This window comes from Triticum aestivum, chromosome 4A, assembly GCF_018294505.1.
Source record: "Triticum aestivum cultivar Chinese Spring chromosome 4A, IWGSC CS RefSeq v2.1, whole genome shotgun sequence".
NCBI lineage: Eukaryota > Viridiplantae > Streptophyta > Magnoliopsida > Poales > Poaceae > Triticum > Triticum aestivum.
Genome location: NC_057803.1, coordinates 445,632,289 through 445,646,445, shown reverse-complemented (window position 1 = coordinate 445,646,445; position 14,157 = coordinate 445,632,289). Strand labels below are relative to the sequence as shown.

The window sequence follows — 14,157 nt, the reverse complement described above, 5'->3', positions numbered from 1 at the left end:
ATCTCCTCCGATCCCCTCGTTTTCATCAATAGGAATTGTCACATTTGCTCAAATCTTGCTAGTTTGGGGAAACCCTAGATTTTGATAGGATTTGGAAATTTGTGTTGAATGATGTTATATTTCTTTGCTAATTTGGGTTGTTTAGGCTTCCATAGTATGCTAGGGTTAGGGTTATGTGTGTTTGATGTTGGTGTTAGGGTTATGTTGGTGTTAGGGTTGTGGTTATTGTTATGTGGGGGTTAGGGTTATTAATTCATATATATGTTAGCGCATATGTGTGCAAATATTTTTCTTAAGTATTTACTTGATATATGTGTGTTTTTGATTATTGTAGGGATGGGGAGAACATGTGTTTATGTTCATCATGTGGATAAAGAGGCCTTTTTGAAAGGCAATGTTGAGACGGACCCGGATGAGCTTGACATGGTGTTTGAGAGTAGTCCTAGCTAAGCGGAGCTTTTGAAATAAGTGAGGAAAGATTTGAATTGGATGGACCCAAGTGACGTTGTTGAGTTCGAGGGAAGGCATAATGTTGGTTTAGGAATGCACATCCGTTGGAAGACAATGCGTGTGAACTCCGAGCAACGTTGGGTTGCATACAAGGAGACGGTTGCGGAATCTCTAGACAAGGCTCTTGAGTTATTTGCCTCCAAGAAGGTTGAGTCTACTTTGAATTTAGACTTGAACCGGAACCCCTCCCCGTTGGTTGCTAGCACTCCCCACCCATGAACCAAGATCAAATGAGTGAACCTCAATTCACGCAAGAAGATTGGCCAACATTGAGCCCGACTCCAAACAACCAAAATGAAGGTTTTGAAGAGGAGAATGATGAGTACGAGGAGGATGACAACGAATTTGACCTCCATGACAACTATGTGGGTGATCTCGACCAATATCATGTGCAAGAGACAATGGACCAATCCATCCCTTTTTCCCGTGCATATGCATCGGACTCGGATGACGATGGTCCTGATGAAGAAGTTGATGAGGAGGGGTTCACACCGAAGGAGGCCGAAGCATTCAAGAAGGTATTCGGGCGGGATCACAAGACACCATTGTTCAAGGATCTTAGTCTCGCGGATGAAGCCGTTGTGGATGGTGGAAAATGCATATCTCTTGGAGCTAGGCCAAGTTCTCACCGTGATTTGGAAGACGGCAAGAACGGGATATATCCCGGTTGTGAGTTTCAATCCTTCTTGGAATTGAAGATGTGGCTCGACAACTACTCGGTTACACATTATCGTCCACATAAAGTGGCCAACTCGGACGTGAATGTGCGTTACACGGTCAAATGTGAAGTGCCAACATGTCCATGGATTGTGCGTGCAAAGCCATGGAAAGGAGGTCCCACTTGGCGCATAGTGAGTTGTCTACCAACTCACATGTGCCGGCACAAGAATGCGGATGGCAAGCTTGTGTACCAACAACATAGACAACTCACCTCCGAGTTCATTGCTTACAGGCTGTCCAACCAAATATCCACACTTCCAACAATGAGCATCAAGAGTGTCATTGACCTTGTGAAAGCCATCTTTCATTACAAGGTGAAGTACGGCAAGGCATGGAAGGCGAAGCAAGCCGCATTCAAGATGTTGTATGGCAATTGGGAGGAAGCATACAACCGACTCCCTAGGTTGTTGTTAGCTATGGCCGCCACAAACCCAGGCATGGTTCACGTGGTTGAGCCTCATGGGCACCAAACATTGATTCATAACGGGAGGACCGTCCGAGTATTTGGCCGTGCATTTTGGGCCTTTGAGCAATGCGTGAGGGCTTTTGAGCATTGTCGGCCCGTCATCGCCATTGATGGCACGTTCTTGACCGGACAATACAAGGGCACTTTATTGGTTGCAATAGCAAGTGATGCCAATAACCGGGTGTTGCCTTTGGCTTTTGCTTTGGTTGAGGTGGAGAACAATGATAACCGAGAGTGGTTCTTGCGTCAACTGAGAACAAGGGTATTACCTGCTGAAAGGGAAATTTGTGTCATATCGGATCGCCATCCTGGAATTCTAAATGCGGTGGTGGTTGACATTCCCGGACATACAAAGTTGCATCATCGATGGTGCATGAGGCACTTTTGTGCAAACTTCTATAGGGCATGTGGTATCAAGGAGTTGGCCAATGATCTTCAGGATTGTTGTCTCGCTTTCACCAACAAGTGGTTTTCCACATTGTTCAATGCATTGCTCAGACACAAGAAACTTGACCCCGGCGGTCAGGAGTTTCTGAATAAGAACATTGCCGAAAGGAATATGTGGGCACGTGCTTTCGATGAAGATGGCCGGAGGTACGGTCAAATGACAAGCAATATGGCAGAATGCTTCAATAAGGTGCTCAAGGGTGTACGTGCATTACCCGTGACGGCAATAGTTCAATACACATTTGACAAGTTGAATGAATACTTTTTAAAGCACTCAATGGAGACTGATAAGCAGATTGCTGGTGAGAACAAGGATAAGCACAAGTACAATTTCCCACCAAAGGTCGAAGAATGGTTGGAATTTCAATCACGAAAGGCAGACTCCGAAGAAGCTGTACTATATGACGACAACGAGCGGAAGTATGAGGTGAAAGAGCCCGGAGGAACCACAAACGATGGCCGCCAACACGGAGGCCGGGCTTTCAAGGTCTCCCTAACACGGTGTGATTGCAGCTACATGAGGCCGTCTTTGCTTCATCTCCCATGCTCGCACTTGTTAAATGCATCCCGGGTTAGGAATGTGGACGTCAATCACCCTCTTACCGTGAGGGAGTCCGAGTTCTCAATCATGACGGTAAAGAATACATGGACTCCACGGTTCCAGCCATACTTGGACCAATCACAATGGCCGGAGTATCATGGAGTTCAACTATGGCCGGACCCGGAATTGAAGATCGTTAGACGGGGAAGACGTAAGACAAAGCGTCTTAGAGGTGACATGGACGGATGGGGCCGTGGTGGTGGTGGAGAATACGGCACCGGCCAATTCCAAGAGCCTCGTGAGCAATCCCGTTGTGGGGGCTGCAGTAATGGGGGACACAACACAAGAACTTGTCCCAAACCAAGAAAGAGATCAAAGAAAAATGGTGCAAGCATAAGCCAAACAAATGATAGCTAACCAAGTGAACCAAGGGGTAGCCAACCAAGTCAAACAAGTGGTGGAGTGCCAAACCACTCAAATCAAACAAGCCAACGAGGAACTAGGCAACAAAGAGGGAGTCATCTTGGTCTTAGAAGAGGCCGTGGTGGTGGTCTTGGCCGTGGTGATGGTCTTGGCCGTGGTGGTGGTAGAGGCCGTGGTTATTGTCATCCGATCCCCTCGTTTTCATCCATAGGAATTGTCACATTTGCTCAAATCTTGCTAGTTTGGGGGAAACCCTAGTTTTTGATAGGATTTGGAAATTTGTGTTTCTTTGCTAATTTGGTATGGTTAGGTTTTCATAGTATGCTAGGGTTAGGGTTATGTTGGTGTTAGGGTTGTGGTTATTGTTAAGTGGGGGTTAGGGTTGACCAATAATTCTCGGTTTTGTAGGCATGGCTTCATCCGGTTCCATGACGAGGCCACCGTGTGCTAACCAAGAAGACATGCCGAACAAGTGGGAGGACGCATCTTTGGACAAGGTGAAGGAGAAAGATGTCAACATCCCGCCTTGTTGGTGTGGAGATGTTTGCAAGGTGAAGGTGTCCACCGACCGAAAGAAAGCATGGACGGAAGGGCGGAGATATTTTGTATGCCCGAACTATGCTTATGATCGTGCACTTCCAACTAACGCCTATGACCAACCACCGGTAAGCTCGAGAAGTAAAATGTTACTCTCAAATGTGTGTCAACACTAACAACAAATTTTTATGCAGTCACCGCCTCCTCTATGCAAGTACTTCACGTGGATAGATCTTGAAGTGCCAGAAGATGTGAAAAAGGACCAATACGCAGATTGTCTTAGGCGGCAACGACGGTTCGAAAAATCGTTTCGAAGAGGCTTGGAGGAAGAGCATCGTCAGAAGGAGAGGATGGAGCGGAAGAAACGAGAGGAGGAGAGGGCACGCCAAGCGAAACTTGCTCGTGAGGAGGAGAGGGCAAGAAAGCTTGCAAAGGCTCGCGAGGCGCAAGAGGAGGACTCGGCACGTGACAAGAAGGGGAAATGGCCTCGCTCTACTCAGTAGGGACTTCGCTTCGGTGCACTCGTCGTCAACTATTTTCTAATGAATGTGTCATGAAGTTGTGAGGGCATGTGAGATGTTGGTGAACTATCTTCTAGGGCAAGCTGCCATTTGTCATTTGTAATGAATGTGTCGTGAACCATGTCGCAGTAATGTTTGAATTGTCTTAAGTTATGAACTCGTCGGCTTAAAATTTATGTTTTATTCAAATTGTTGTGATGCTGCAGTCATTGTAAGTATTGTGGATGTGATGCAAGCCAACTGTGGCTCTCTGGATGTGAGATGTTGGAAGTAGTGCAGCGCCTAAGGACAGGGCGCTGCACTATACAGTGCAGCGCCCAATTGTTGGGCACCACACAGTACAGTGCAGCGCCTATATGTTGGGCGCTGCAGTGCTGCTATAAGCAAAACTGCAGAAACAAATGCCATTTTGGCCTCCTGCAGCAGCACTCACATAATAAAAATATTGTAAACTGCACTAGTAAGAGTTCACCAACATATAACATAATAAAAATACTGTAAACTGCAGAAACTAATAACTTGAACATCATATCATTTAAGACAATTCAACATTACTTCAGGTTCGCAAACACAAATAACACACTAGTAAGAGTTCAGCAACATATAACATAACCTCACAAGTTCGTCAACCTAATTAAACGGCTACAATTAACATGAACAAGCACTAATGCCTTTCGCGCGTGTTCCTGGTGGCACGCCTGCAGGCAAGCTTCTTCTTCTTAGGAGCACGAGGATCCTCTTCGTGCACTTCCTCCTCCGCCTCCGCCTCCGCCTCCTTCTCCGCCTCATCATCCAAGCTAGCCATCCGCGAGGTCCCTACGACCACCTTTGGGTTGCCTATGTTGTCATAGTCGTTGGGCGTGTACCGGCGTCTGGGCTGCCTAGGCTTGAACACATATGCGGACCGAGCTTGAGCGTCCGCCAAAGTCATGTCATCATCAAGCTCATCGTCCTATCACACAACGAAACAATATGGTGAAGGCCGATGTCGTAATCAAGTGAGAATCACATCTAAAGGATTAGTCATACCTCTTGGGTGATCCCACCCTCATCATCCATATAAGCATATGTGGAACTCACATCGTCCCCCTCATGGTGAGGTGCGGGGTCTGATGGTGTACCAGACCTAGAGGCAGATGGTTCACCATATTCAGGATCACGGCAACCGAGAAGGATCGATAACCGCCTTAACTTCTTGGCCTGACGCTGTAACACGAACAAGTGTGTAAGATATCAAACTTCGCAACATAGACTGGCTCTCATAGTGAATGCGATATGTACCTTGAGGAATGCTCGTAGTGAACCATCATCATTGCCAGTTCCAACCGGTGTCTTCTCCAGAATAGACTGGCTCTCATCAGCTGCTTTCTTGATCTCGGTGCGCTGCGGATGAGAAAAAATGAATGCGTTAGCCATTCAAACATGTGTAATACGGTCAACAGGAAAGTAAAGAGGGGAACACTTTACCACATAGTTAATCACCGGAACAGCATGGACTCCTTGCCCTAGCCTGACATCTCTGTTGTACTTCCCCTTTGCTAGATCCTCAAAGTTTACGGGTTCTTCAAGAATATCCTCATTATATGCCGGCGGGCATATCTCAACTCGAGTAGTTCCAATAAACCATCGTACGTAGTTATCAAAAGCAAGTGAGTTGTGCTCACGAAGCGGGGCGCGTGCAGTGCTACAAGCTTGCTCCACACAAAGCTGGAAGCGGGTAACATACGCAGAATGATGCTTGGCCCAGTCCTTTATCTTCCGTTGCCTTCTCCTATCCAGCCTGCGTGGTATAAAACCAAACATTAGCACAATCAAAAGGAGTCCCGATGATTAGACAATACGCACACATGCTCTCTTACCTATGAAGTGCTTTATCCGTGTCCACCCAATCCGGCGGGTGAGGCTGGAAAAGACCAAACTGACGATACACGCGATGCGGCAAATGAAACTCAACCGCCCAGTTGCATATCAGTGGGCACCGCATAAGCCAGAGATCCTTATCCCGCAAGCACATCGGGTTGAGGCGGAAGTCCGCGGTGTACCCCAAGCTCTCACCCGCGCCATATGGCTGCCATTCCACCTATGAAACAGGGCAACAATGCAAATTTGATAACTATTTTTCAAGCAAGCATGAGAAAGGACTAAAGTAATGACCTCCTTACCTGCTCAGGCGTAATCGTGTCCAACTCGGCAATGTACTTTTGGTACATGAGATTGACATCGTTCGTCATCTCGGAAACAATATCCCACTTGTAAGCCCACGTGGGGCGCCGTAATTCGTCATGTTCATCTGCATACCAAGGATCAAACCTGACGCTCTTCGGGCGTCCAACAGGCAGACGCTCCCAGCTTCATACAGAAAGTAGAAGCAGATTACCACCAATGCCTGCACTAGGTGTGATCCTGCAACACGCATCATTCAGCTACATATGAAAGAAAAACAATGTTAACTTGACAGCAAGCTTGCATTGCTAATGAATAAATGAGTTGATCACAAAACAGACCAACTACCTGTCGGTACAAGTACGCAAGAGTCGCTGAACCCCAGCTCCATTTGCTATCGAAGACGGTCAACGCCTTCAGCCACATCCATGGAGCGTTCTTGCCAGTGGAGTCAGGAAACAAAGTCCTCGACACAATGTACCACATATACACACGAGCATGTGTCTGGATCACATCATCAGTTGCATCTGGAGGGCACGTCGCAAAGTTATTTTGAATCCACGTGAAAGCAGCTCCGGCTGCCTTCCTTTCCCTCTTCTTCTTCTCTTCTCCCTCCTCTACATCATCCTCAGCCTCGGTAGGAGCCATACCGATAAGAGCAATCATCTGCTCGCGCCACCCATCAAAATCGGTGCTCATACATAGAGGCCTCCCGTCGATAGCAAGACCGATGATCAACGAGACATCCTCGAGCGTCACGGTCATCTCCCCGGTCCGAAGATGGAAACTGTGGGTCTCTGGCCTCCACCGATCAACAAGAGCGGACACCAGTGGAGCGTTCAGATTCGGCGTGGACCGGCTGACCAACAGAATCCACGGGAGTAGTCCTGCCTGCTTGATGTACGGTGTGTACCGCTCATCGTAAGGCATGGCAAGACCAAAGACCCCGTGATACCGAATCTTCAGAGGTTCAAGCTTCTGCAAAAAACAAGTAATGACAAATCTTAGGGCATGTAAATTTCAACTAAAGGCAAATTTGCAAAATATTTAGATTACTCATTATTACCTTATCCTTCTCGCGCATCATGTAGGCCCGGTGTTGCACGTCGTAGACATCGTCTAGAAGCCAAACCATCCTTACAATTTCAAACAGTAAACATATAAAAGTTCATCTTCATCTCAAATAAACTAAACAAAAATAGGCATCTCATATATATCTAAAAAACTAAACAATCTAGGGTTTCAACAACAAGAATCATATGTTGTGAACTAATAAATAACACTACGGTACTACCAATATGAATACACATCCTAAATCGAGCAAACCAAACAAATCAAGGGTTCCATCAAATCATGGACAAATCTCTAGAATGGCAACAAATTTACGGAGCAAAAGAAAGAGAAGGGAAGAGTTTACCTAGTAGGATGGATTGGGGATCGAATCCACGGATCAAATCTTCAGATCTGAGAGGGATGCAGAGAGATGAAGAACTGCCTGGTCGGGCTGGGGCAGCCGCGCTTAAGTCACTGTGCAGCGCCCAAGGCCTAGGCGCTGCACGTCAAAGTGTGGCGCATAGCTCTTAGGCGCTGCACAGGTGCGTGTGAGGCCGCAACTGGACAAGGGCTGCCACGCTGGCAGGATGTGCGTCGCCTAAGGGGAAGGCGCTGCATAGTAGGGTGCGGCGCCCAAATGTCGGGCGCCACACCAAAGGGTCAACAGAGTGAAATTTTTTCCTGAACAGGTCAGTTTGTGATTTGATTTATGCCTCAGGTCAAATCTGTGATTTCTGCCCATAGTTCTCAAGGGCATTCTTTGACTCCACCTTCTTCTTGTGCTCCTCGTCCTCTGACTTGTACTTCTCAGCCTCCTGCACCATCTTCTCGATCTCATCCTTGCTCAGCCTGCCCTTGTCATTTGTGATGGTGATCTTGTTCTTCTGCCCAGTGGTCTTGTCCTCGGCGGAGACGTTCAGAATGCCATTAGCATCAATGTCGAAGCAGACCGTGATCTGGGGCACACCCCTGGGGGCAGGAGGGATGCCGGAGAGCTCAAACTTGCCCAGCAGGTTGTTGTCGCGGGTCCTGGTCCTCTCGCCCTCATAAACCTGGATAAGGACACCAGGCTGGTTGTCAAAGTAGGTGGAGAAGACCTGCTCCTTCTTGGTGGGGATGGTGGTGTTCCTTGGAATCAAAACGGTCATGACACCTCCAGCAGTCTCCAGACCAAGAGAAAGAGGTGTGACATCAAGCAGCAGGAGGTCCTGGACCTTCTCATTGCCCTCTCCACTCAAGATGGCAGCCTGGACTGCAGCACCATAGGCAACAGCCTCATCCGGGTTGATGTTCTTGCACAACTCCTTGCCATTGAAGAAGTCCTGAAGCAGCTGCTGCACCCTTGGGATCCTGGTGGAGCCACCAACAAGGACAACATCATGGACAGTGCTCTTGTCCATCTTAGCATCCCTCAGGCACTTCTCAACAGGCTCCATGCACTTCCTGAAGAGATCCATGTTCAACTCCTCAAACCTGGCACGGGTGATGGTCGTGTAGAAGTCGATGCCCTCATACAACGAGTCAATCTCAATGGTGGTCTGCGCAATGGAGGAGAGGGTCCTCTTCGCCCGCTCACAAGCTGTCCTCAGCCCGCGGAGAACCCTGGGGTTGCCACTAATATCCTTCTTGTTCTTCCTCTTGAATTCTTGGACGAAGTGGTTGACCATTCTGTTGTCAAAGTCCTCACCACCAAGGTGAGTGTCACCAGCAGTGGACTTGACCTCAAAGATACCCTCTTCAATGGTGAGGAGGGAAACATCAAAGGTGCCACCACCAAGGTCAAAGATGAGAACATTCTTCTCACCAACACTGGTGGCCTTCTTATCAAGACCATAAGCAATAGCAGCAGCAGTTGGCTCGTTGATAATGCGCATAACATTCAGGCCTGCAATCACTCCAGCATCCTTGGTGGCCTGCCTCTGAGAGTCATTGAAGTAGGCAGGGACAGTGACAACAACATTCTTGATGGTGCTGCCAAGATACGCTTCAGCTATCTCACGCATCTTGATGAGGACCATGGAGGAGATCTCTTCAGCAGCAAACTCCTTCTCCTCACCCTTGTACTGAACAATCATAGGCTTGTCTCCAAGTCCAGCAATGACCTTGAAGGGCCAAAGCTTCATGTCACTCTGGACAGAAGGATCACTAACTCTCCTGCCAATGAGACGCTTGGCATCTACAGAGCAAATTATCATGTCAGCGACTTGAAATACCAATTTATCACAATGATGTATTGATAATTAATAATTAATAAAGAAAATAAGCAACAGAATATCAACCAAGCCTTATATAGATAATCAAACTTGAAATCAGTTCAGGAAATAAAATATATGGCAGTAATTAATCATCAGAAAACATGCAAAAGCTTATACAGAACAAAGCACGGTATGATCTACTGGTAAACTTGCCTAGTACAGAGACAAGGTGGACCCTTGAACGGAATAACAAACATTGATGCATAAAAGTCAATAATCAAGATGCTATACACATGCAAAAGCATAGAATAGGAAATTAGTAAAGTAGCCAGTGGCACAAGGTCCGTTCCCCCTTATTACATGCCATATTACAAAATGCGTAGACACAAAATAAGACCGTGTCAGATACCAGATGGTGGCAATAAAGAGCAACATAAATATTAAAGGGGTAAAAAATAACATTACAGAATTTTACCAAGTTAGCAACCAGTGATTTTTTGGAATAATCACTTATGTTGAACAAATGGGCTAATTTACATCACAGGTGCTAACTCCATGTTAAAAAAATCAAACAGGAAAGAAAAAACAGTTCAAAAAATAAGTTAAATGAATTAAGAGCTTTATGAAGTATATATCAGACGGTAGTGCTTGGTATTCCACTGATTATCATTTTATATTAAGTGATGCATCATCCACTTTGTTCAAGCTAGATGGCACAACTGAGATATTTTATTTGCCGTAAGGTACGAATTCATCCAGGTATAAAACCACATCTACAGTGTGAGTCCACATCTACTTTCGATTCTTTTTCTTACTGGCTTTGACAGTGCCATGTTTTCCCCTATAGAGGGATAGGGCAGAAACAAATAATTGCACCGTGATTGAACCAAGCTCCCGCATGCAAAAGTATCCACACATAAAAAACTATGCGCACGCACAGATCTATCTATTATATAATACAGCTACGGCGGGAACAGATTAAACTAAGCAACCAGCCACATGTAACCTGGCGCAGGTACAACTAGTCAACGAATCAAATCAACCGAAGCACGCGCTGACACCAGAACATATTGCAAAGGCTAAACTGTAACAAACCGTACAAAATCGATCTGAAGTGGCTGAACTAAGCTCAATCCGCGCACTAGACAGAGCCCCGATCGACAGATCTAAAGCGGATAAACAAGAGTAATGACGAAAGGTGGTGGATTGCTCACCGAAAACCGTGTTGACCGGGTTCATGGCGACCTGGTTCTTGGCCGCATCGCCGATGAGCCTCTCGGAGTCGGTGAAGGCGACGTAGGAGGGGGTGGTGCGGTTGCCCTGGTCATTGGCGATGATCTCAACTCGGTCGTGCTGCCACACGCCGACGCAGGAGTAGGTCGTGCCGAGATCGATCCCGATGGCGGGACCCTCGCCCTTGCCGGCCATTGCAGCTGTCGCTCGGTTTGGAAGTACGGCGGTGGTGCTGGCGGTGGCGGCGCTAGGGTTTTGGTGGTGGGAGGACTGGTAGAGGGGGTGAAACGGAGGCGGACGGCGGGCGTTTATAGCGGACGGGGAGGGGCTCTGGAAGGTTCCGACGGTGGCGTTCGCGGGCGTTGGGTTGTGATCGGACGGCGATGGGCGCGCGAGGCGTGGTTTCGTAGTTGTAGGCTTATAGGCCAATATTGGTCGTGTTTCTTTCCTTTTTCTCTTTTTCTGTTTTGGTATAAGGAAATACTAATTGGGTTTTGTTGGGCTGACCCCAGACAATTTCCCTGACGCCAATCATTCAAATCATTGGGCTGGCTGGCCTGTAACACAAACATGTTGCTCTCGGTTTTTTTTTTCTGGCTATCTCTCTTGGTTGGCTTTTTGAAGAGAGCTCCTCCTCGATGCTTTTTTTTTGCCTGAGAATTTTTCAATCTATTCATAGTCAATTATGTCAGTATAAAGAACACCAGAGGTAATAAAAAATACAATCAAGTCCGCGGACCACCTAACGATGACTACAAGCACTGGAGCGAGCCGAAGGCGCATCGCAATCGGCCCTCCCTTGCTGGAGCCGAACAAACCTTGTTGTAGTTGACAGTCGAGAAGTCGTCCTGCTAAGACTCCGTAGGACCAGTGCACCAAAGCAGCAACCATCCCGATGGAGAAAGTCGAAGATCGAAAGGATCAAACCTGTAAACATCCAAATGAAAACGAATTAACGGATCCACCGAAGACCAACACGCATTGAATTCCGTGAGATCCGACAGAACTACCCCACCACACGCCCTCCAATGACCCTAGCAGCATGCACGAGAATCTTCAAAGAAAAAAAGCAACATGCATGAGAGCTATGTTTTTTAGACATGTATAGTAAATCACTTACAACAAGACGTTAACTTCTCCCGGGTCAGGTGCAGCGCGAGTGGACCGGCCATTAGCGTAGGTTTCACCATACTCTAGGTTTTATTCCTGTTCTTTTTATTTTTCACTGGTTTTCTTTCGTTTATTTTTTAATGGCTATAACTTTGGTTTTCTTTGGTTTCTTTCTTTCTTTGATATATACTAATTTTATTTGGTTTTCTTCATTTCTCTTTCTTTTTCACTTGTTTTTTTTGTGTGTTTTTTCTTTCCTTTTTTCTGTTACTCTTTATGGTTTTCATTGGTTTTTCTTCGGTTTTACAACTTTTTGATTAACTTGTTTTGTTTTCTATGTGTTGTTTGTATCGTTTTTCTTGATTTATATGTATATTTTTCATGTACGCCTGAAACATTATTACTATACATGTTAAATAATTAAAATACACGATTATTATTATTGAAAATAAACTCTTTCGATGTCTAGATTTTTCTTATACAACAAGAACATTTTTTATACATGCTTAATTTTTTTTAATACATGATTAGCATTTTAAATACAATTATTAACATTTCTTTCAAATAAATATTTGATATATACATTTCTCATAAACATTGTACATTTTACGTATACATCTGGAACATTTATTTGATATACGTTTAATATTTTCTAACTACATGATGAATAACTTTTTATAATATCTCATACTTTTTTTATGAAATGCATGAACTTTTAAAATGTCACAGACAGTTTTTTATGCTATGAACATTTTTGACATACATTTGAAAATTTATTTTATATACATTTTTCTAAATATGATTAAATTTTGTTCGTAATGTCACATACATTTTTTAAGCACATGAATATTTACAAAATGTCACGAACATTTTCTAATATGGTATCAATTTTGTTAATTAAGCTAACAATTTTTTTGCATTTGTTACTATCTTTTTTCAAAATCACTGTTTTAATATTTTTATTTGTTTTATTTTTTGAAATAATGTACTTATAATATTTTAGAAAATATTAATAATAAAATAAAAAACATAAAAATGAACAAAGAAAAAACAAGAGAAAAGACGAACTTACATGTGACTAACCTGGGCCGGCCCTTTTCGCGACGCCTTAATGCGAGAGGTCGCTCAAACTCGCGTTAGGCGAGGTTTGTATAGGCGCCGTTAACCATTGACCCTAGAACGGGACCCTTCAAAGAAAACTTAAATCTCTACTTTTAGTGTCTCAGTTGATAGGTCGCGTTCCGGGTTTAATTTTCGTCCCATCTCTCCTGGTTTATTTTCGTCCTCCCTCCCACCTTCAATTCCCCCGCTCCCACCTTCTATTTTTGTTGGATTTTTTTCATCGGTTTTTTTCACCGATTTTTATTCGTCCCTCTCCCACTGGTTTTACAGTGCAGAGAAAACCATCCCCGCACGCCTCTCCACGATCCCTACCCGATTCACGCATCTCATCCTCCCTCCTGCACGAGCATCCGTCGCCGCCGGTGCGTTGGCTGCCTCCCTCCCCCATCGCCGGCCACCTCTCGCCCCTCATAGCCGGTCGCCTCCCTCCACTGGATGCCGACCACCTACTTCACCGCGCCGACCGCCTACATCCCAGCCGCCGTCCATGACCAGATCCGCACCGGTGTTCCCGCACCGACGTTCCCGCATCGGTGCCACCACGACCACACAGCGGCAGAGGAGTCCTCCTCCTCCCACCACCGCCGCCACCACCGCGCCCTCCTCCTTTCACCTCCACACCCATCCATCCCTCCCTGCTCGCGCCCGAAACTCTAGCCCGCGGGCGGCCATGGTGACCGAGCTCAGGATTTGCAGCATCTTCCTCTCCTCTGAGAGCAAGAGCGGCAACTTCCGCAAGGGTATGCCATGAATCCCTTCTCTTCTTCTGGCCTTCTTCATCTCCACATCTGATTCGTGTGTGTGGTCTATATATGCAGTCAGTTTGCTCCCTCCGATCTGCTCTGCATGCGTGAAGGGGCCCGGCCAAAGAGAAGCTGCTGCTGTTGCAGGTTCTTCCTCATCCCCGTTGTAGGTGGTAAGCCATATCCCTCTCCCTCCTTCTCTCTCACCCCCATCTTGTCTCTGTAGGCAAGCAGTCTGCATGTTAGCAGGCACATGAATCAATCAAAATACCTTTTTGATTGATATATACGTGTACTGAGAGGAGAACCATGTTAAAGAATCACAGTGTGTGATGTTATATTTCGTTTCCTGCAAAACTCCGAGGTTGCATTC

General features: G+C 46.0%; 1 protein-coding gene and 1 long non-coding RNA gene across 2 annotated transcripts; both read right to left on the bottom strand.

The window, feature by feature from the left end:
• Positions 1 to 5,448: 5,448 nt before the first annotated feature.
• On the bottom strand, positions 5,449 to 6,126 carry LOC123086266 (uncharacterized). Its single transcript, XR_006440772.1, has 3 exons — positions 6,025 to 6,126; positions 5,633 to 5,945; positions 5,449 to 5,548 (listed from the first exon to the last, which is right to left on the bottom strand). It is a non-coding gene; the product is annotated as an uncharacterized lncRNA (long non-coding RNA).
• A 1,915-nt stretch (positions 6,127 to 8,041) lies between these two features.
• Positions 8,042 to 11,097, bottom strand: LOC123086265 (heat shock 70 kDa protein 1). The gene is made up of 2 exons (XM_044507976.1): positions 10,791 to 11,097; positions 8,042 to 9,557 (listed from the first exon to the last, which is right to left on the bottom strand). The coding sequence occupies exons 1-2, from the start codon at positions 11,002 to 11,004 to the stop codon at positions 8,101 to 8,103; spliced, it is 1,671 nt and encodes a 556-aa protein (XP_044363911.1). The 5' UTR covers positions 11,005 to 11,097; the 3' UTR covers positions 8,042 to 8,100.
• Positions 11,098 to 14,157: the final 3,060 nt, after the last annotated feature.